The sequence below is a fragment of the Ctenopharyngodon idella genome, chromosome 8 (assembly GCF_019924925.1).
Source record: "Ctenopharyngodon idella isolate HZGC_01 chromosome 8, HZGC01, whole genome shotgun sequence".
Lineage (NCBI taxonomy): Eukaryota > Metazoa > Chordata > Actinopteri > Cypriniformes > Xenocyprididae > Ctenopharyngodon > Ctenopharyngodon idella.
The window spans coordinates 22887155-22907578 of NC_067227.1; the positions used below are offsets into that span (position 1 = coordinate 22887155).

General features: G+C 35.5%; 3 protein-coding genes across 4 annotated transcripts; 1 reads left to right on the forward strand and 2 right to left on the reverse strand.

Moving 5' to 3' along the window:
• Nucleotides 1–1312: 1312 nt before the first annotated feature.
• magoh (mago homolog, exon junction complex subunit) lies at nt 1313–3666 on the reverse strand. 2 transcript variants are annotated; one of them, XM_051903406.1, is made up of 5 exons: nt 3440–3666; nt 3020–3078; nt 2809–2919; nt 2627–2709; nt 1313–1550 (listed from the first exon to the last, which is right to left on the reverse strand). In XM_051903406.1, exons 1-5 carry the CDS (start codon nt 3528–3530, stop codon nt 1451–1453), a joined length of 444 nt encoding a protein of 147 aa, XP_051759366.1. In that variant the 5' UTR covers nt 3531–3666; the 3' UTR covers nt 1313–1450. The 2 variants fall into 2 exon arrangements, with proteins under 2 accessions (XP_051759366.1, XP_051759367.1); XM_051903407.1 differs by having other exon boundaries at nt 3575–3649.
• A 243-nt stretch (nt 3667–3909) lies between these two features.
• Nucleotides 3910–15531, reverse strand: uck2a (uridine-cytidine kinase 2a). Its single transcript, XM_051903403.1, has 7 exons — nt 15371–15531; nt 11289–11448; nt 10793–10889; nt 9042–9184; nt 8828–8925; nt 7368–7416; nt 3910–7049 (listed from the first exon to the last, which is right to left on the reverse strand). The coding sequence occupies exons 1-7, from the start codon at nt 15473–15475 to the stop codon at nt 6913–6915; spliced, it is 789 nt and encodes a 262-aa protein (XP_051759363.1). The 5' UTR covers nt 15476–15531; the 3' UTR covers nt 3910–6912.
• A 1679-nt stretch (nt 15532–17210) lies between these two features.
• On the forward strand, nt 17211–20168 carry tmco1 (transmembrane and coiled-coil domains 1). The gene is made up of 7 exons (XM_051903405.1): nt 17211–17450; nt 17598–17675; nt 17759–17818; nt 17975–18021; nt 19080–19147; nt 19280–19424; nt 19606–20168. Exons 1-7 carry the CDS (start codon nt 17381–17383, stop codon nt 19702–19704), a joined length of 567 nt encoding a protein of 188 aa, XP_051759365.1. The 5' UTR covers nt 17211–17380; the 3' UTR covers nt 19705–20168.
• The last annotated feature ends 256 nt before the right edge of the window (nt 20169–20424 follow it).

The following is a 20424-nucleotide window of genomic DNA, read 5'->3' on the forward strand; positions in this document are numbered from 1 at the left end:
ATTGACTGTTATTCCTCATGAAGTGTAAAATATTGTAATTAGGGCCCGAACACCGGTGGTGTAAGGACCCTATTGTAATTGCTCAGTCAATTATTATTCTTCTCCGAAATGAATCGCATTTTTGAGGGCCTAACATGCTGGAAAACTCATGAAACGTTGCACACACGTCAGAAGTGGTGAAAATTTACGTCAGATATGGGTTTCTGAAGTATGTGTGACAAAATGGCTCAATAGCGCCACCTACAAAATTTCAATTAAGCGCCTTTCGCGCTATGTTTCACATACAGGTGTGAAATTTGGTAGACAGATGTAACAGCCCAATACCTACAAAAAAGTCCCTGGGTGCAAAATCTGAAAACCCAACTGGAAGTGAGATATTTTGAATTTTCTATGCAAAATATTTGCAGTTTTTGCCATTTCCACATGTTGTACTTTAACAAACTCCTCCTAGAGCTTTAATCAGATCAAGTCATATTTGGTCAGTCTAATCTAAAGGCCTTTGTGATGTTAAATTGCAAAGATCTAGACTTTTCGCTAAAGGGCATGTCCATGGAGGCCTGACAAAGTTCGATGTTTCGCTACGAAACAGGAAGTTGTTGTAACTTGGGCATACAGTGTCCGATCTACCCCAAACTTCACATTTGATGAGTCTTGGCCTGAAGACATCGCTATGCCAATATTCAGTTAGTCGTAGCGCCACCTGCTGACAACAGGAAATGGCATGCTTTTCACAAAAATTCACTCCCAGAAAGACATTTAAATATGCCATGAAGTACCAAACATACTAGAAAAACGTTAAATCGTGCAACACTTGGCTAAGTGCTAAAGTATGAGATTAACGCCACGAAAAAGGAAGTTGTTGTAACTCAGGCAAACAATGTCTGATCTGCTCCAAACTTCACATGATTGATAATAGTCTTAGCCTGAAGACATCCACATGGCAATATTCAGTAATAGTCAAAGTGCCACCTGTTGGCAGCAGGAAGTGTGGCATGTTGAAATGACTTTGCTATATTTCAAATATTTACTCGCTTACATGCATGTCACCCATTATTCACTGTTTTCCTAAGGCCACCGGGTGGTAGTGGCCCCGGGTGCGAGGGCCCTTTCATCACTGCTTGCAGCTTTAATTTCTTTCTTACTTTGCAATCTAATGGTTACTTTTCTTAAATGACACGGCCTTGATGACGTATGCAGCCTTCAATATGCGAAATCAGATTCAACGTGTCTTCTATTTTGAAGCTCTTACACTGATATCACCATTAAGGTGTAGAAAATATCTTTTGCACGTTTAAGAAATATGAAGCACATCAACAGATGAACAAGTTTTTATTTAAAAAAAAACAAACAAAAAAAAAAAACCAGCAAATCCAAGCAATATACAAATATTGAAAATAGCTCAAACAATAAACTAAAATGACTTTCATCCAGGATAAAAGCAACTAGGTAGTTAGATGGGCTTGATTTTGAAGTGGAGGCCGATGAGACTGAATACAAGGCATTTGAGGTCCTGGACCAGGTAGTAGAAGACTCTGAGTCCTTCTGGATCCCTGAAGAGCAAGATTGTAAATGTTACTCTCTTGTAATACACATTATAAACAGTGAAACTGCAGAGTGGGGCATTGCTTGAGAATAGAAAAGGGAAAGCAATAGATTGCATGACAATACTAAATAAATGAAGCAGAATAGAACTACATTACAATAAATCGTTTGTGGATTAAAGGATTAGTTCACCCCAAAATGAAAATTCTGTCATTAATTACTCACCCTCATGTCGTTCCACACACGTAAGACCTTCGTTCATCTTCGGAACAGAAATTAAGATATTTGATGAAATCCAAGAGGTATATGACTTGTCCATAGACAGCAATTTAACCAACACTTTCAAGATCCAGAAAGGTACTAAAGACATTGTTAAAACAGTCGATGTGACTGCAGTGGTTCAACCTTAATTTTATGAAGCGACAAGAATACTTTTTGTGTGCAAAAACAAAACAAAAATAACTTTATTCAACAAACTTTTCTCTTCCCTGTCATTATCCTTACGTAGTTGCCGCAGTAAGCACAGTGAAGGCTTCTGTATTTACGTCCGAATGCTGTCTCAGTATTGGCCAAAGCTGCACACGTGAGCAAAATGACGCATGCATGTGATGCTGACACAGGAGCCGGCCAATAATGAGTCGGCATTCTGACGTAGAACCTGGAAGCGCTAGAAGCAAACAACATATGAAAATGACACAGAAGAGATATTGTTGAATATAGTTGTTATTTTTGTTTTTGCACACAAAAACTGCCCTCATAGTTTTTAAGGTTGAACCACTGCAGTCATGTGGACTGTTTTAACTGTGTCTTTAGTACCTTTCTGGACCTTAAAAGTGTTGGTTAAATTGCTGTCTATTGACAAGTTGTATACCTCTTGGATTTCATCAAAAATATCTTAATTTGTGTTCCGAAGATGAACGAAAGTCTTACGGGTTGGAACGACATGAGGGTGAGTAATTAATGACAGCATTTTCATTTTTGGGTGAACTAACCCTTTAAGATTAAGACAGTAAGATGCAGTCACTACAGAGAACAAGAGGAGATTGTTTATGAACTAAAGAATCCATCCATGAAATATACTTACTTGGACTGGTTGACATCAATTAAAGATCCAATTTTGGAGGTTGTGAATGAAATGTGTTCATCACCGATGACAATCTCCAGTTCCTATGAAGCACATAGAAGTGCAATTAGGATGCTGAGTATTACACCTCACATGGTGACCAGAGCAAGAGTAAAGAAAGAGCAAAATACGTTTCTACAAACCTGTCGGCCGACCCTGTCTGGAGGAGGCCACAAGGCATCATCTTCTTTTGTGATCTCACTGTCGTCAATGATTCTCTTCAACTCTTCCATCACGCTTTTATGAACATAAGCCTGAAAGAGGGAAAATCTCATAAATTACACAGCCTACTTTTCAACATGCTGTAAATGACCTAATATTGTATGTGTTACGTCATCACAAAGCTGACTTTACCTCTTTTCGGATCATGACGTCGTTCTTGTAGTTACTGTTGTTTGCATATCTCAGCTTGCCTGAATGAAAACAAAATTATCTAAATTATTATATGAAAGCTACTTCTGAGAATATTTAAGTCACTTTGAAATATTCTATCATAAAAACAACAATTTCTCACCAGAAACATTATTTATCAAGTTAAACAACTTGAACTCAAGATATTAGACTGAAAGTTTTTTAATGTTGTTTAACATGTTAATTTGATTTTCTACACAAACAAACCCCCTAATTTGCCATTTACTAAACATAAATTAACAAGTAACAAAAGTTTAAATAGCTGGAAAGACGTTTTCGGCCTGGTATGAAAGCAAGCACATATTTCAATAGAAAGGCTGTTAGCATATTAGCAAGCTAAGCTAAAGTTGGCGCCTCGCTTACCGTCAGGTCTGAATTCAAATTCCAGAAATTCGTGGCCGAATTTACCTTTATGGCCCACATAGTACCTCAAATAAAAATCACTCGTGGACATAACTGTGCACAGTTTTTAAGTAAAGGGATATATATCCAGATTACCACACGAACGCCGTTCCTTCAAAGAATCGCTTTAGCTTCAACGACCAATAAGGAGTCGCATGCGTACTGCAAGTCGCGGTGTGACGTCGCGCACCGGTCGCATAATAATGACGCTGCAACTGGGCCTAATGCGGTTGACCAAAAGTACATGACCCCCATGAACCTGTTAGTGTTACTGTATTCTTTCGTGTTATCTGTGTTCTAATCTAAACCATTGTGTAATTCTGTCCAGCTTGCAATAAAGTTCTTAAAAGAGAGGGATAGTCTTTTTTTTCTGATGCAAGCGAATGTGACTACAGCACTCAGGTGATCATGTGTTCAAGTGAGGCAATGAATATGAGTACAAAAACTTTTTTATTCAGCTTTGCTGTCAACCACTTTGTTATACAACTTTCTGTGATTGTTTACACATTTACATGATGATACAGTTATGGATTTATTAAACCACAGAGACACTTAAAAAGGAAAAAAGCCCATCTCCAGCTTCAAGAATAACGTTTCAAGATAAAGTGTTATTAATACTCATTGCAATGTCACAGAAATGCTGTTTTAAAGCCTTGCAACTGTAGTTCTATTTGGTCCAACAACAAAAGCATGCAGTCTTTTCCAGTTTTGGTATGGTTTTGGCTTTCTTTGCATTTTTGCACCCTTTTTGCAAGCACCAAAACTTAAAGGCATCAATAATTGAACATATAGGCTTATGATACATCATGCAAAACACCATTCTTTTGAAATCCCTTCCAAAGTCTCTCCTCTTCACAACAAGACAATCTGTTCCAGACTATGATTTCTTTAATGTCAACATAAATAGGTCAAATATTCTGGTAAAATCGGTATTTGCTATAATCACAGACAGTAGTGTGGGAGCCAGCTAATTGATTGTACATTAAACAATGACAACAGCTTAAATCTTTGGAATCCCACAAATTTCAGTAAAAACAATGTTGTATTTGCATCATTTTCAGTCAAGTAGGATTACACACTGGGTGTGTAAGTTGGTAAAATGATAACGAGATGAAATCATGATTTTATTTAGGGATGAACTGCGTGGTTGTGTGAAAATAATCGTTTGTAAGGTGTACTGCATTTTTAAAAGCTGGTGTTTAAATCTGTGCTAATATATCAAAAACCTGATGAGAGGTATTAATATCTCTGTTCAACAGCCTGGATGAGTAACGAAGTGTTGTTTAGAAAAGTAATATTTACAATATTTAGCTAATGTAAAAAAAGGAACAGTCTGTAATTTCACATGCAAAAATGTTATGATGGCACAAAATTTGTTGCAGAGGTTTCAAACTGGTTCTTGAGAAGCATCTAGTAAGAAATTTCAAATTAATTTATGACCATGCCAACAGAATCACACATTTAATGAACTAAATAAGTATTCAATTCGTGAAATTAGTTCTTTGCATCTGGCCCAGATATAAATGATGATGACTCTGATTAAATGTAATAACCTGATGTTTAAATGACGTCAAAGCAAAATAATCATATTCAATCAAATAAATATTCACATCATTCAGTAATGGATCATTTAGAATGTTCTACATAAGACTGTAGATGAGTCACCCTGTATAATAGCAGCAATGTGAAAGAATAAATAAAATATAAAAAAAATTATGTTGAATAAGAACAGTGTGAATGATTAACCAATTTTAAGTGAAAGATTTTAAGATCAAAGGGAAGATATATGGGTTTAAAGGTTGGATTGTTCAGGTTCAAATCCCTGCATGATTTCAGAGTGCCTTGAAATGGCTTTCTTGTAGCTCTAAGATACAGAAAACCAAGGTACAGGGGAAAATATGTATTGCGTATGAAAATTAAACCACTTGAATTGTGAACACATATGTTGAAAAACACAAAAACCAAAACTCTTTGGTGAGTTTCTCAAAGACTGACCAATGTGGCATCATGGTGTAAATATTATGGGTAGCCTGGGCATCTATGAAGTCACAACACAGGTTAAATAGTGGTTAGATTAGTTTAAAACTGACACAAAAACAACAACAATGTGAAAAAAAAAAAAAAACATTGCAAAGGATGAAGAGACTGAGAATTCCATTCAAGTAAGCATCTCCAATTGTATAAATGCCTCTCACAAGTCTAATTAAAGAGAATCATAAACTGAGTGTCAAATTGCAATAGTAGAGTCAAGGATACAGTGCATAGCATAGTATATGAACATAAATCTCTTGACAAATAGATCACTATTCATGCTAACACTCCAAAGCAACGCTGCACAATCAACCACTGGACTTTTGTTTTCAAATACATGACCATGCTTAATGAGGATCAGTTGGCATCCCTGTAAATATTCAAGAGGTGCCAGGATTGAGTCTGTGTGGCCACTGTAACACTCAACAGTGCTTCAATTGTAATTCAGAACCAAGTATGATAAATGTACAATATATATGGACCACATAAGCAAATTTAGTCTTGCTTAGTTAGCCTTATTTCTGCCCTTTCTATGTTAGAGGTGTGGTCTCTGAAGTTTTCTGTGATGAATGTAGAAATGTAGAATACATTTATTTCTCTATCCTTTTAGGACTAAAGTGAGTTATTGTTTTCATTTGTAGTAACTACACCCTGAGAGGCCTGTTGTGACTTTGCAACACTGCCTGAATTGTTCAAGTGAAATGGAGGAATAAATGTTTAGCCTTCTGCAAGAAACACTGATCTTAGAGGGACATCATATCAATAATGACAGAATACTAAAGATGATATTCCATTACTGACAACCAAGAAGAAACAAAAGGAATTTTTAAAACATCAACTGTTTTTGACCTCAAAAGGACTTTCCAGTGATTTAAAATCATAAAAGGTTCTTTAAATAAATGTGCAAATGTAGTCCTTTCTGATAGGAAAAAGGATCAACAAAGAAAACTATAATAATATATTTTTAAATTATGTTCAATCCTCATTACCATGGAGTCATGAAATATTTAATTATCTGCGTCCCCCCTTTTATTCAACAAACCTTCCCTTAAAGAGGTACAAAAACTAAAATAAAAAAAAAATGGTAAAATAAATAGTGAGGAAATATCCATTTTGACCTTTAACAATCACAGAACTAGAAGCTCTATTCATCTATCTAACTTCTAAAACATCAAGTGTAGCCAGTCCAAAAAAAAAAAAAGAAGAAGAAAAAAAAAAAGAAAGAAAAAAAAAAGGAGGAAGTAGAATGAAATAAAAGGCAGTCTTTGAAATTCTTGATTCTTTTTGTCTTATACAGTGTTGGCTAATAAACAAAATGCACAAGCAATCCTTCTTTTCTCTTGCATCCATCCTTCAAACATTCACTCTCTCTTGCATTCCCTGATGTCCTGGTAGAGGGCTGGTCAATGTGGCCTGCTGCTGGACTCTGAGGGGTGCCGTTTACGCGGCGTGTTGTGGCCGTTGAGGTATCCATTCAAGCGTTTGGTCAAGCCACCATTCAGAATATCCTGAATGTGCTGCACTATCAAATTTATGGCAACTAGAGAGAGTGAGAGAGAGATGTAAAGTGATGTAAACAAACCATGTAAAGTTGTTTTACAAGTCATTGTTTATTAAAACAAATTTTATGACAATTTTTTCTTTTTTACAAGTGATAAAAATATTTTGTGTTTTGGAACACTGGGACGCTCAAACTAACAAGACTGGAACTGCGGCCTTGATTGGCTCCCTCAAACATTCCTATTTTCAAAACAATATATGTATATGATAAACCGTTCCAAAACATTTCCATTTCCAAGTATTTGTGTCTCTTCTCTTCCATGGTAAAATGACAAATGACAAACATTCAAAATCTCACCCAGATTATCAGCTCCCCTTGGAATGATCACATCAGCATACTTTTTTGTCTGAGGGAAAAACAAATGAAAAAAATGAGAAGCCTTAAAAAGAAAAATTCAATATGGCAATCAACAACCACATTCCACTGGACAAATATTTCACCACCTGCTTTCTCTTGACATAATGCCAGAAATATGTTCTCCCGTAACCTGAAATACTTCTTTTTTTCATCGTTTTTAAAAGAAGTCTCTTATGCTCACCAAGGCTGCATTTATTTGATTAAAAATACAACACTGTAATATTGTGAAATATTATTACAATTTAAAATAACTGTTTTCTATTTGAATATATTTTAAAAACGTAATTAGTTCCTGTGTTGGCAAAGCTGAATTTTCAGCATCATTGCTCAAAAAACACATTATTATTATTATTATTATTATTATTAATGTTGAAAAGAGTTGTGTACAATTTTTCTTTTCAGGATTCTTTGATGAATAGAAAGTTCAAAAGTAAAGCAATTGTTTTAAATAGAATCGTTTGTTGCATTAGAAATGTCTTTACTGTCATTTTTGATCAATTTAATCCATCCTTGCTGAATAAAAATATTAATTTCTTTCCAAAAAAAAAAAAAAAAAAAAAGCTAAAACTTTTGTACAGTAGTGTATCATGTTACAAAAGCTTTCGATTTCAGATAAATCATGCTTTTTGAACTTTCTATTAATCAAAGAATCCTGAAAAAAAAAAAAAAATAATAATAAATAAATAAATACATTCAGCTTTTGTAAATTCAGCTTTGCCATCACAGGAATGAATTACATTTTATACTATAAAACAGTTATTTTAAATTGTAACAAAATTTCACAACATTACTGTTGTTCTTGATGTTTTTTTGTATCTTTAATCAAATAAATGCAGCCTTGGTTAGCAGAATAATCTGTTAAAAGTTTATATATACAGTCAAACCAAAATTTATTCAGACACCTTGAACATTTCATTCATTAATTCAGTTTATTCACTATAGTTTAAAAAAATGGCAATATAATATGACAAGATCTCAGAGTTAAACTGTGTCAGAAAAAAATAATCTTAATTATGTCAGATAACACTTAAGCAAAACATGGTCAGGTCAAAGTGTCTGAATAATTTTTGGTCTCAAATTTTTATCAATTTTACTGGTAGTCCACTGTATGAAGAATTTTTGGGTATAATATGTCACAGTTTACTTTATTTTTCTATCCTCACTTACATAAATGAACTATAGTGTCCTGCACCCACTAGTAAAAATATATTAAAAATGTCTGAATCAATTTTTGGTTTTACTGTATATAACATTTCAAATAGAAACCAGTTATTTTAAATATATATAATGGTAAACACCATTAATTAATGGCCACTTTTTAAGCAAAATAAATAAATAAATAAAAATGACTAATTCCAAATAGTAGGTCAGCATATATGGAAGAAGACTGTAAAACTCACTGGCAGACAGAACTCCTCGAAGGCAGGCTTAACAAATGTTATGTATTGGTTTAGCACTTGCTCTAGGTCACGGCCTCTCTCACTGATGTCTCTCAGGACTATGTACAGAGGGGAATGAGATGTGAATTTAATTGCACTGAAATACACTGCCCTGTCACAACCACATTATGAATATTTGTTGAGATCCACTGATCTTGATAAAACCCACACACACCTCTGCGTGACAGACGTGTATCTGCATCCGTGTCCACAAACAGCTTCATCTGAAACAGATCTCGGATTTCTTGCGAATAAAACATTAGAATGCCTTCAAATAAAACCACATCTGCTGGATAAACAGCAACCGTCTCTTCTTTCCTGCATATGTGTAAGGAAAACAAGTGTATCAGGATGCAGGAAATACCTGAACAAACAGATTTATGTAACACATCAAGATAAGGCCTGTGTTTCACACTGCACGCTGAAGTAGTGTGTAAGCAAAGAACAGCAGTTACAATTAGCATTGAAACTGCTAATTTCCTGCAACCACTCAATATGCACACCAAAATAAATATGCTTCTTACACGCTGCTTTCGTGTGTGGTTTGAAACTCACATAAATACAGAAATATCAGCACATAGAAACAATGCAATACAATGTTAATAAGTTAAAAGGTTAGTTCACCCAAAAATGAAAATTCTGTCATTTACTCACCCTCATGTTTTCCAAACCTGTATGACTTTGGTTAATCTTCGAAAGACAAATTATAATATTTTTAATTAAACCTGAGAGGTTTCTGTCCCTCCTAGGGTTGCAAAGGGGTGGAAAGTTTCCGGTAAATTTCTGGAAACTTTCCATGGGAATTTAACCTGTGGAATTGAATTGAATTGAGGGATTTACAGGAATTAATGGGAATTTATGGGAATTTACAAAAATTTATGGGAATTAATTGGAAATTGAGAAATTTATATAAATTTCTATATAAATTTTATATAAATTTATATAAAATGTATCATATACAAACATAAATAAACATTTTGTTTTGTCATATTAACATGAAATAACATTATTATTTCATTATTTCTATCATTAGTGTTATTTATTATAACTTTCTGTGTTTTTGTTCAAATGTGTATGTTATGGAGGAATGCACAGTGCATGCAGGGGGCGTGGTCTCAATAGCCCTGCATTAAGTAGTGTGCTGTGAATGTGATTAAGGAATGTGCAGGGTAAAAATTCAACTGAAATTGCATTAAATCTGGTTGTTTTAACCAAGATTATGCTGCAAGATTAACCTGCATTTTTCCAAATTACCTGTTTATTCCCATTAATTCCCATATATTCCCATTAATTCCCATGGAAAGTTTCCAGCCTTGAAAATTCCCGGAATTTTGCAACCCTAGTCCCTCCATTAAAAAGTCCAGGTAACCAAAACTTATGGATCCAAAAAGATCATAAAAGAACAAAATTATACAAATGTCTTGTGAAAAGTTGCTTTATAATGATGAACAGATTTAATTAAGGCATTATGTTTCAAAGATTAACCAAAGGCTTATGGGTTTGTAGTAATGATGAATTTACTCACGAATATTATTTTTGAGTGAACTATCCCTTTAAAGGGATAGTTCACCCAAAAATGAAAATTCTATCATCATTTACTCACCCTCAAATTGTTCAAAACCTGTAAAAATGTCTTTGTTCTGTTGAACACAAAGGAAGATATTTTGAAGAAAGTTTGTAACCAGGCCACTTTGGGGGCACCATTGACTTCTAGGGAAAAAAAATACTATGGAAGTCAATGGTGCTGCAGAACTGTTCAGTTTCCCACATTCTTTAAAACATCTTCCTTTGTGTTCAACATAACAAAAAAAATGTATACAAGTTTGGAACAACCTGAGGGTGAGTAAATGATGACAGAATTTTCATTTTTGGGTGAACTATCCCTTTAAGCTATCTAAACTGTTCTCAAATGTGGTCTGAACTGACCTTGAATGGGTAACAAAGTCATAGACTGGAATTTGGACCGTTCTTCCCTCCATGATATCACACAGGGTTTTGACTATCAACTCATTATCAAATGCATCTGTGAGACAGAGTAAAAGAGGGTCAGTGAGACAGCACAGAATTTGTTCTAAGGTTTCCTGATCCACAGGAGGTGGGGAATCAAGAACAAGCAAAAAGGTGATAAACCACTTGTGCTGCTGCAGAATGGGTGTGTATGAGGGTGGCTGAGTCAGGCAGACAGTCACACACACACACACACACACACACACACACACACAGCTGCCAAAATATACAGACTGCATCAATGGACATGATCTGAGCTGTATTCTGCTCACAATAACACACTGCAATAGGCAGCAGTATTTGGCAGTACAAAAAGCACACATGAAGAACCATAAATCAGGTCACAAAAAAATAAAAATAAATAAATAATTAAAATTATATCAAATGTAGACATGAGCTTTTCAAGCTCTTTTACCTGGGTGGTCAAAGTTAAATTGTCCTTTTAGAGCCTTGGCCTTTTGTTCGGGGGTCAGTACCCTGTAGAAACTGTCCTGACTGAGGATGGCCACCTGCCTCTGATGATGGTCGATCTTATTCTGGCCAAGGAGCTCCATAATCTTCCCACAAACTGATGACTAAAAAAAATTAAAGACAGGATTGTAGTTCAGCACATATATGCTCTAACAGCAAGTTTCAGTGAGTAATCTTCACATGCCGATAATCTTTAATCAAAATAACCTCCCCTCCCCCTTGCAATGACATCTCTTCTATGGTGATGCGTTTGCTGGCTCGAGGGAGGGGCAACCTGTCACTCACATGAGATCACAGCAATGACAAACCACAACGAACCAATCAATTCCTGACAGATAAAATTCAGTCCCACCCTACATAGCAGTTTCACTCGGATATGCATTACAATAGGTAAGCAAAGACTAACGCAACTTCAGTTTCATGCGACTAGAACGTACACATTATGAGTATTGTTAGTGGCATTTTGACACAAATGACACAAAACAATGAGATATATTAAATACAAATATCACTAAAAATCTTTCAGTTATTACATTAAAAAGCAAATATCACACCACCTCCATTCAAGGCATAAATAGAACTTTACATAACAGAACACAACAGGACTTAGACAATGTGTTTCTTCAATCCCTAAATGCCTTACTAATAAGCATGCCTATTTAAAAGATGAAACAAAGAGCAAGGACTATAACCTACCAACACACACACACACACACACACACACACACACACACACACACACACACACACACACAGGTGACACCCTAAAAACTACAAACCACAATCAGTTATGAAAACACAGGCAGGTGTTCGTTCACACTGTCACTGAGAGATTTCAGCAACCCTCTGCAACTTGACAATGTCTAGCACACTGACTTTCTTCATAAGAACTGATCTATATTCCAAAGGCAGTCTACTTATAAACACCGTCATATGATATATGACATGATATGGAGGAAGGAGACACACCCTGATGAGCCCAGCACAAAAGAGAGAGAAATAGCATTAAAATGTACAGGGTGCATGGTGTTCCTTTTCAGATTGCTGACTTAATTATGATGACAAGAGAAAATATTAATACTCTAGCACAGCCTTAATTCAGAAAGGGTTAATAGACTCTGCAAAAATGACTAAACTTACTGTCACAAAGATGTTCGATGTATGACGTAGAACAGACTAGTATTATGAAAGACTAGAATGTATTTTCTCGATATTTAAGCATTTTTCTATAATCTAGTATCGGTTTTGTTATATCACAAACTTGCGCGCTTTCAGACCCCTTCATTTATTGATGTAGAAGTGTGTTTTGTTATGTATGCAAGGAGGTAATGAAATTGCAGTAATTACAGTAGAGAAAAAAAAAATTAAAACAGTTTTTTTTCAGTTTAGTGCTGTTATAACTGTCAAAAACAAAAATAATGTATATTGGTTCTGTATACCGGTTTTCATGCAAATAATCAGTATTGGTATCGGTTATAAAAAGTCGAACTCTAGAACACTCAAAACCACATGTGATGAGTTCAGATTATTAGATCATGTAAAGACTCAACCACATGCCAATAAAAAGGCAGACAGCAGTGCAGGCATATCCAACTGAATCCTGCAGAGTCTGATAAAACCCTGCTGTATCTAACCTATGCTCTGAAATGTCTTGCAAAGCTTTCCCTCACCAGCTGCAATGCTGGCTGCCAGTCCCTCAATCCATTTAAAGCATAATCTACCAACAGTTCAAGCTGTCCAAGCCCTGTATAAGAAGCTACACACATATACCAAGCATATGTTAAACAAAAACAGCCACGGTCTGCTTCAAGGCATTCATGTCTTTCAAAACACAATGCATTTCTGACTTCAGAGTTATGTAAATAATGGGGACATTTGTCACTTACACACAATATAATACATTTTTTCCCCACTGTGTTAAAGTATTGCAGAAAAAAAAAGCTCAAACACTTCTTTGACATTTGATTGTACAGGTTTGTACCCAAGATGAACCTCAAGCCAAAGTAGCTTCTAATCCTGCTCACATGCTCAATGGCCTTTTTCAGCGACATTGTTTTCTTGTTCAATAAGCTGTTTTACTCGGATATACGTCACAACGATAGGGAAGAAACGACTATTGCAGCTTCTGTTTCATGCAGACTTTAATTCCAAAGCATTTTTGTGTACCCAACAAGCTAAGCTGCCGTTTAGAAATGTAATGTGAATGCTATACCTAAAGTGCACCTAGTGGGTTGTGATGTATGCTCTCAATGCAAAGAAATGGCTGCATTACACATAGAAAGGCAGCACTTGCTTCAGTCAATTATCTGCTTTGGTAGAGCAGTTCCAGGATGTAAACAAACTGGTGTCCTTAAACAGCACACTGAGAGCATAACATATTAGCACTGGACAAAACATTGAGTGTCTACATGGCCACAGGAATGATAACATACTGCCTGAGGGAGTCTACAGTCAAAGCATTTTCACTGAGAAATTAAACAACGCGTTCTCCCATGCAGTGTGTGGTAGAGAGAAACCTGCACACCTGACAGCTGTGAGATACAGCAGTCACAACATAAGCAAACAAGATAAGAAAACAGAAGAACAGAACAGACAAGTTAGAGACATTTTAAATTATGAATAAACAGAGTGGTTATTATCCACTGTAAAAAAAAAAAAAAAAAAAAAAACAAAAAAAAAACTTAGCATGTCATAATTTCGACTTTTTATGTCAAAATCTGGAAAATGGGCTTCAAAACAAAACAAAATACAACAAAAAGTTAATAACTGATGTCATTCAAAAATAAATTACATAAGTTACGTACATTGTTCTCTCTCCCTTTCTCTCTCTGTGTGTGTACAATTTTTATTGTAGCATTTTTACTTTTATCAGTTTTTTTTTTTTTTTTTTTACAGTATACTATTAAATATTCCCTACACAAACAACACTACAGGAAAATATGATCTATAAATATTTAAATTACAACTAAAACAAGCACTTCTTCGTTGAAGCAGCCGCCTTGACGCATCACTGCGTGCGTACGCACGCACGCACGCACGCCGCCTTTACGCACGTAAATGAGGTAAGATGTGACACATTCGCTGTGCCGCTGACCCCAATAACGTTAACCAACAAAAGCTCCGCGATTACTCCTCTTTATCATCCAATTTCGGTAGTTATTTATGTTTAACCCTAAACACACATATATTCACTGGAACTGTTATCTCATTCTCTGATATCACACACCATTAGCCCATAAAACAAAGACCGTTCTTTGTGCTCGTATCATAACTGTTATCCTAGCGGACAATGCTTCATTCGCATATAACCGTAAAGTTAGACCTTCCTCACGCCACGTTGTAAGTAAAACTGTAATTAAGGTGTTCGACAGCGGAAGGGATTTTACTGAATATGATGGAATGTCAGAGGGATTGAGGTGATTTTCCCGGCGCAAGTTTAATGCTGTTTTCTAACAACAAAAGACGGACGTGGTGGTAATTTGCTTCGACACAACAACGCCTTATCCACAACAATCCTGTTACTTCTCGCAAATGAATTAAACTGGCTCTTAAGCACTTCAGATGAAAATAATAATAATGATTAAATGCTTATTAATAAGTTGTTACGTCCACCATCGCCATGGTGTATGTATGGCGACGATGTGTGGGAGCTGTCTACATCAGGGAAATGACCAACATATTTGTTTTTAAGGGATATAATGTACTTAATATATTCTCACTGGACGTGTATAACAGTTTTAAAATACTATCATCATTTATTAGTTATTTCTTTCATCTAAATGCTTAAACTTGATTTTTAAATAAATAAATAAATAAGATCACTCCTTAAATGCTAAAAGTCTACATGCCCGTTTTTACATCTGACACGTCAGACCATCTCGGGGAATAAAATAAATGTCCACACTGATGATTCGGTGACAATGAGCCACGCGGTCAGTGTGCGCTTATCTCGTCTCTGACAAACACAAAACCAAACGATAACTAATATCTGATAATATTCAGGTAAAGGTAAAGCAGAATGCCAACCTTGCCGCTGGCAGTGCCGCCGGCTACCCCGATGAGGAAAGGTTGCCTGACAACATGCTCATTTTCGGCTTGATTGTCCAACTTGCTGTCGCTGTCTCCTGCCATGCTGTCAGTGCGCACACTGAGACTATGGGCTGCTTTTACCACGGCAAGCAGCGGCTCCTCCTCCCCCTTCCTTTCAATTGTGTCTAACCTTTTCCTTTTCGACCATTTGTGTGGTGTGGTATTACATTTGTTAGTTGGAATTTGGAATAGATGTCTAGATTGTAAGAAAGTATGAAAAGTTTGAAAACATCAGAATTAAATTCTAATAGTGTGTGGATAGATAGATATATAGATAGACAGACAGACAGACAGACAGACAGACAGACTATTGGAAAGGACTATTGAACATTTTCCACCATTCTTGCCCAGAAAAAAAATGAGCTTATTAAATATATTATGGAGCAAGTTGTCAGAAAGTAACCTGTCAGCAAAAACTAAGAGGTAAAACAATTATGAAACACAAAATTAATGAAAATGTAAACAATAATGTACATAGTGTAGCAGACTATCCACAAATATGTGTAATACTAAATGTCAGTGATAACATTTGACTGAAATATTTTTTATAGGAAAGCAAAATGAAATCATTTTAGAGGTTTAGAAATATATTTGGAATGTTTTTTTGTTTTTTAAATCAAATCTTTAAACCTTTTAACATGGTATAGTCCTGTTGGCTTTATACCTAATAGTTCTTGTATTTTTTTGTACTTATATGAGAGGGTGAATTCTTTATAATATAACTGTAACAATGCACATTAAGAAAAAACAAGGTGTAATAATATGAATATTAAGTATCATCACATTACAAAAATAATTAAACAAGAGCACAGACTGCTTTATTTGTTTCAGTGGATATGAAATTTATCATGCGACATGTATAGCCTACATGGTTAATTAAAAGAATCAGAATCAGAAAGAGCTTTATAGCTAAGTATGTTTGCACACATAAAGAATTTGTTTTGGTGACGGAAGAAGCTTCCAGTACAAAGAGACAACAACAGTACACATAGTAAAATAAAATAAAAAAAGACATGTGAATAAGACACATGTATAAACATAAATAAACAAAATAGACAAATTTGTATGTAAGTGTGCTATATACAAATAGGATAGAATTAACAGGGAATGGAATAAGAAGAGGTAGAGTATTGTCAAATAAATACAAGTGTTATTGCACGTTTATCATTGCACAGTGGGGAGAACATGAGGTAGATTGCGTGGGGGAAGAAATTGCCTGGCTGGTCTGCTGCTCGGCTCTGTAGCGCCAACCAGATGGCAAAAGTTCGAAGAGATGGTCTTTGAGGGTGGGCAGGGGAGAACCAACAATCCTCTATAGTCCAAACTGTTTTCTGTAGTCTTCTGATGTCTGATTTTGTAGCTGACCAGACCAGACAGTTATTGAAGTGCAGAGGACAGACTCATTGACGGCTGAGAAGAACTGCGTCAGCAGTGCCTGTGGCACGTTGAGCTTCCTCAGCTGGTGAAGAAAGTACAACCTCTCCTGGGCCTTTTTCACAATGGAGTCAATGTGATTGTCCCACTTCAGGTCCTGAGAAATGGTAGTGTTGAGGAACCTGAGTGACTCCACTGCTGCCACAGTGACTATCATCTCCAAAAGAAACCACCCCACTAACCATCATAAATAATACATTGCATTTAGCAGTTTACATTGCAAGACAATCATAAAAATAATATTAAAAAACACATCCTTAAACTATGAAAAATGTTAAATGTTCTTGCTTGGTACTATAACTGTCATTCTGTCCCTTGCTGATGGATCACTGCCACTAGTAGGAGATGTGGAGTCATGAATTCATAGCTCAACCACATTCAGCACCCACGAGGAAGTCGGGCGCACAATGATGATATCACCACAGTAATGCTGACGCTGCTACAGTAGAGGTTGTCGCTGAACCAAAGTATTAACTAGTATTGTTATTATCAGTCTTCTAATCTTTTTCCAAAATGAGCACAATGTTTGCAGACACGATCCTGATCGTGTTTATATCTATTTGCACAGCATTATTAGCGGAAGGTATGTAAAATGTTTGTAAAATCTTGAGATTCAGGTTTACATGTCAGAAAGCTGCTAGCGAGGGTCTAGGAAAATGTCCTGAGCTCAGCAAATACAGGACAAATGCTTTAGCGTTTGGATAACAGTTGCCTCGCGCTGTTTTTACAGGAATAACATGGGTTCTGGTGTACCGCACAGACAAATACAAGAGACTAAAGGCTGAGGTTGAAAAACAAAGTAAAAAACGTAAGTAATATGAATGAAGCATGTGTCCTTTGCATGTATTTAATGCAAGTGATCATTGTTAAAAATTGTGCATCATTTTTTAGTGGAGAAAAAGAAGGAGACAATTACAGAATCAGCTGGGCGTCAACAGAAGAAAAAAATTGGTAAGATAATTACAATTATTATTATAAAACTAAATTATAAAGCTATTATACTAATAATTATTATTAACAGTTAGTACAAATTAAATTATTATTATTCAACATGATCATTGGTCCTCAGTGAAACAAATAAAATAAATATAATGTTGTTTCCAACAGAGAGACAAGAGGAGAAACTCAAGAACAATAACAGAGACCTGTCTATGGTATTCTAATATATTTTCTATTTCAATTCTCAAATTTAAATCATATAATTCATTATTATAAGTAAAAGGATAGTTCACCCCAAAATTATCCCATAATTTACTCCCTCAAGTCATCCTAGGTGTATATGACTATCTTCTTTCAGATGAACACAATCAGAGTTATATTAAAATATATTCTGGCTCTTCCAAGCTTGATAATAGGAGTGGAATAGTAACTTGGATTTTGAAGCCCCAAAAAAGCACATCCATCCATCATAAAAGTACTCCAGGGGGTTAATAAAGGCCTTCTGAAGTGAAGCGTTGGGTTTTTGTAAGAAAAATATCCATATTTAAAACTTTATAGTAACTAGCTTCCGGCAGATGGCCGTACGCATCAATTTACGCCATAAGAGTAACCTCTGAGGAGTAGCGTAAGTTTAGACGCCTCTCGCGGTTCAAACAAATAGGGCTGTGCAACAAACTGGAGCTCCTCTTATCTTCTATCGAAATCCTCTGACATTTCTCTTTAAAAATTCTCGTTTTAGACTTATAATTCGTAACCGGTGTTTTGTTTTGCTCTATCCTCTGCGCTTCTGCCGTTCGTCAATACGTCATGCATCGTGTCAGGGGTTACTCTTTCACCATAAATCGATGTATACGGCCGTCTGCCGGAAGTTAGTTATTATAGTTTATAACGTTTTTTTAAATATGGATTTTTTTCATTCAAAAAAAACATCACTTCACTTCAGAAGGCCTTTATTAACCCCCTGAAGCCGTTTGGATTACTTTTATGATGGATGGATGCACTTTTTTGAGCTTCAAAATCTCACGCCCTCTTCACTACCATTATAAAAATTGGAAGAGCAAGGATATTTTTAATATAACTCCAAATGTGTTCATCTGAAAGAAGATAGTCATATACACCTAGGATGGCTTGAGGGTGAGTAAATCATGAGATAATTTTCATTTTTTGTTGAACTATCCCTTTAAATCTCATAATAAATATGCTGATCTGTCTAACAAGTTATAGTTTTTTTTTTTTTTTTATGGCATTGTATTAAAAGATAATTTAATTGCAGGTCCGGATGAAATCGATGTTTGCCATCGGCTTTTGCTTCACTGCTTTGATGGGCATGTTCAATTCCATGTAGGTAGACCCATTCATTGCATTATCACAGAGGTGTTTTGTTATATGTTCAGTAATATCTTAGGCTAATATTGGTTTCCATTTATGTGTTTTTAAAGATATTCTGGCTGTTTTTTTTTTTTTCCATTCTAGCTTTGATGGTCGTGTTGTGGCCAAACTTCCATTCGTCCCGTTGTCGTATATCCAAGGTCTCTCACACCGTAACCTTCTTGGTGAAGATTACACCGACTGTTCCTTCATCTTCCTCTACATCCTGTGCACCATGTCGATTCGACAGGTAATGTTTATCTATTATTTATATATTATTTCTTGAGTATTTCTATGAGTGAATGGGGCAAAATCCAAGCTGTAGTAATGTAATAGCAGTTTTGAGGGAAGTTTAAACTTTGACACCGTTTAATTCAGTTGTTTTATGTAATGCATGCCCTAACTTTTACCACTGAATACCTTTCTTTCAGAATATCCAGAAGATGTTGGGACTCGCCCCCTCCCGTGCCGCCACCAAACAGGCTGGAGGGTTCTTGGGACCTCCTCCACAAGCTGCCAAGTTTTCATGAACATTTGTTGTGAGATACCGACAAAAAAAGATGAGACACTCAGCTGTGCATTGTGTGAGCAACACTCAATGTGAGAGTATGATAGTCAGGTTGTGCAGCTACCGATACCTGTGATGACCACAGAAGTTGTACACTGTGTGTGTGTTTTTTTTTTTCCCCCTTTTCTTTTTAATCAGGTAAATTTATAACTTATATGTAGTCCCATTTCTAACATAAAGTGTTCCTTGAGCAAAGGTAGTTATGAATGTAAATTCAGTCTTAAGCATTTCTTTAAATATTTTTGTTGCTCAGAAGGCTAAAAAGATTCTTTGTTGTAACTGTTGTTATTTTATGATTAACTACAAGCAATATTAATTAATATAACATTCATATTGAGAATTTGAGAGAATAGTTTCATCTGTGGATTCATTTTTTGAATTGTCTATGTAAAGTTTTATTTAAATTAAAGGATTTTTGTGAGTTTATACTTTGTGCATTTGTTCCTCTGTATTTTGTTTATTTCACTATTTAATGTTCAAATTACATTTGCACAGGATTAAAATAATTGACTAAGCAAAGAGTTTTACAGTTTTTCTTTTAAAAAAGTATGGAAAATAAGGCATAGACCCAAGTTGCTTTGCAATTCAGAGTGAAGTTTTAGCCTTCTGCAATTGTGCTGCAATTTTCCCCACAGAATTATTCTACTGTGAGTTACCATTTCATTATATAATATAGTTATAG

Coding starts and splice junctions, on each gene's coding strand:
- tmco1 (XM_051903405.1), top strand. CDS start 17,381: ATGAGCACAATGTTTGCAGACACGATCCTGATCGTGTTTATATCTATT. Junction 17,451..17,597: donor CACAGCATTATTAGCGGAAG/GTATGTAAAATG, acceptor CTGTTTTTACAG/GAATAACATGGGTTCTGGTG. Junction 19,425..19,605: donor GCACCATGTCGATTCGACAG/GTAATGTTTATC, acceptor CCTTTCTTTCAG/AATATCCAGAAGATGTTGGG.
- uck2a (XM_051903403.1), bottom strand. CDS start 15,475: ATGGCAGGAGACAGCGACAGCAAGTTGGACAATCAAGCCGAAAATGAG. Junction 10,890..11,288: donor ATTTAACTTTGACCACCCAG/GTAAAAGAGCTT, acceptor TCTGTCTCACAG/ATGCATTTGATAATGAGTTG. Junction 8,926..9,041: donor TACACGTCTGTCACGCAGAG/GTGTGTGTGGGT, acceptor CTCTGTACATAG/TCCTGAGAGACATCAGTGAG.
- magoh (XM_051903406.1), bottom strand. CDS start 3,530: ATGTCCACGAGTGATTTTTATTTGAGGTACTATGTGGGCCATAAAGGT. Junction 2,920..3,019: donor ACGTCATGATCCGAAAAGAG/GTAAAGTCAGCT, acceptor TCCCTCTTTCAG/GCTTATGTTCATAAAAGCGT. Junction 2,710..2,808: donor CAGACAGGGTCGGCCGACAG/GTTTGTAGAAAC, acceptor TGTGCTTCATAG/GAACTGGAGATTGTCATCGG.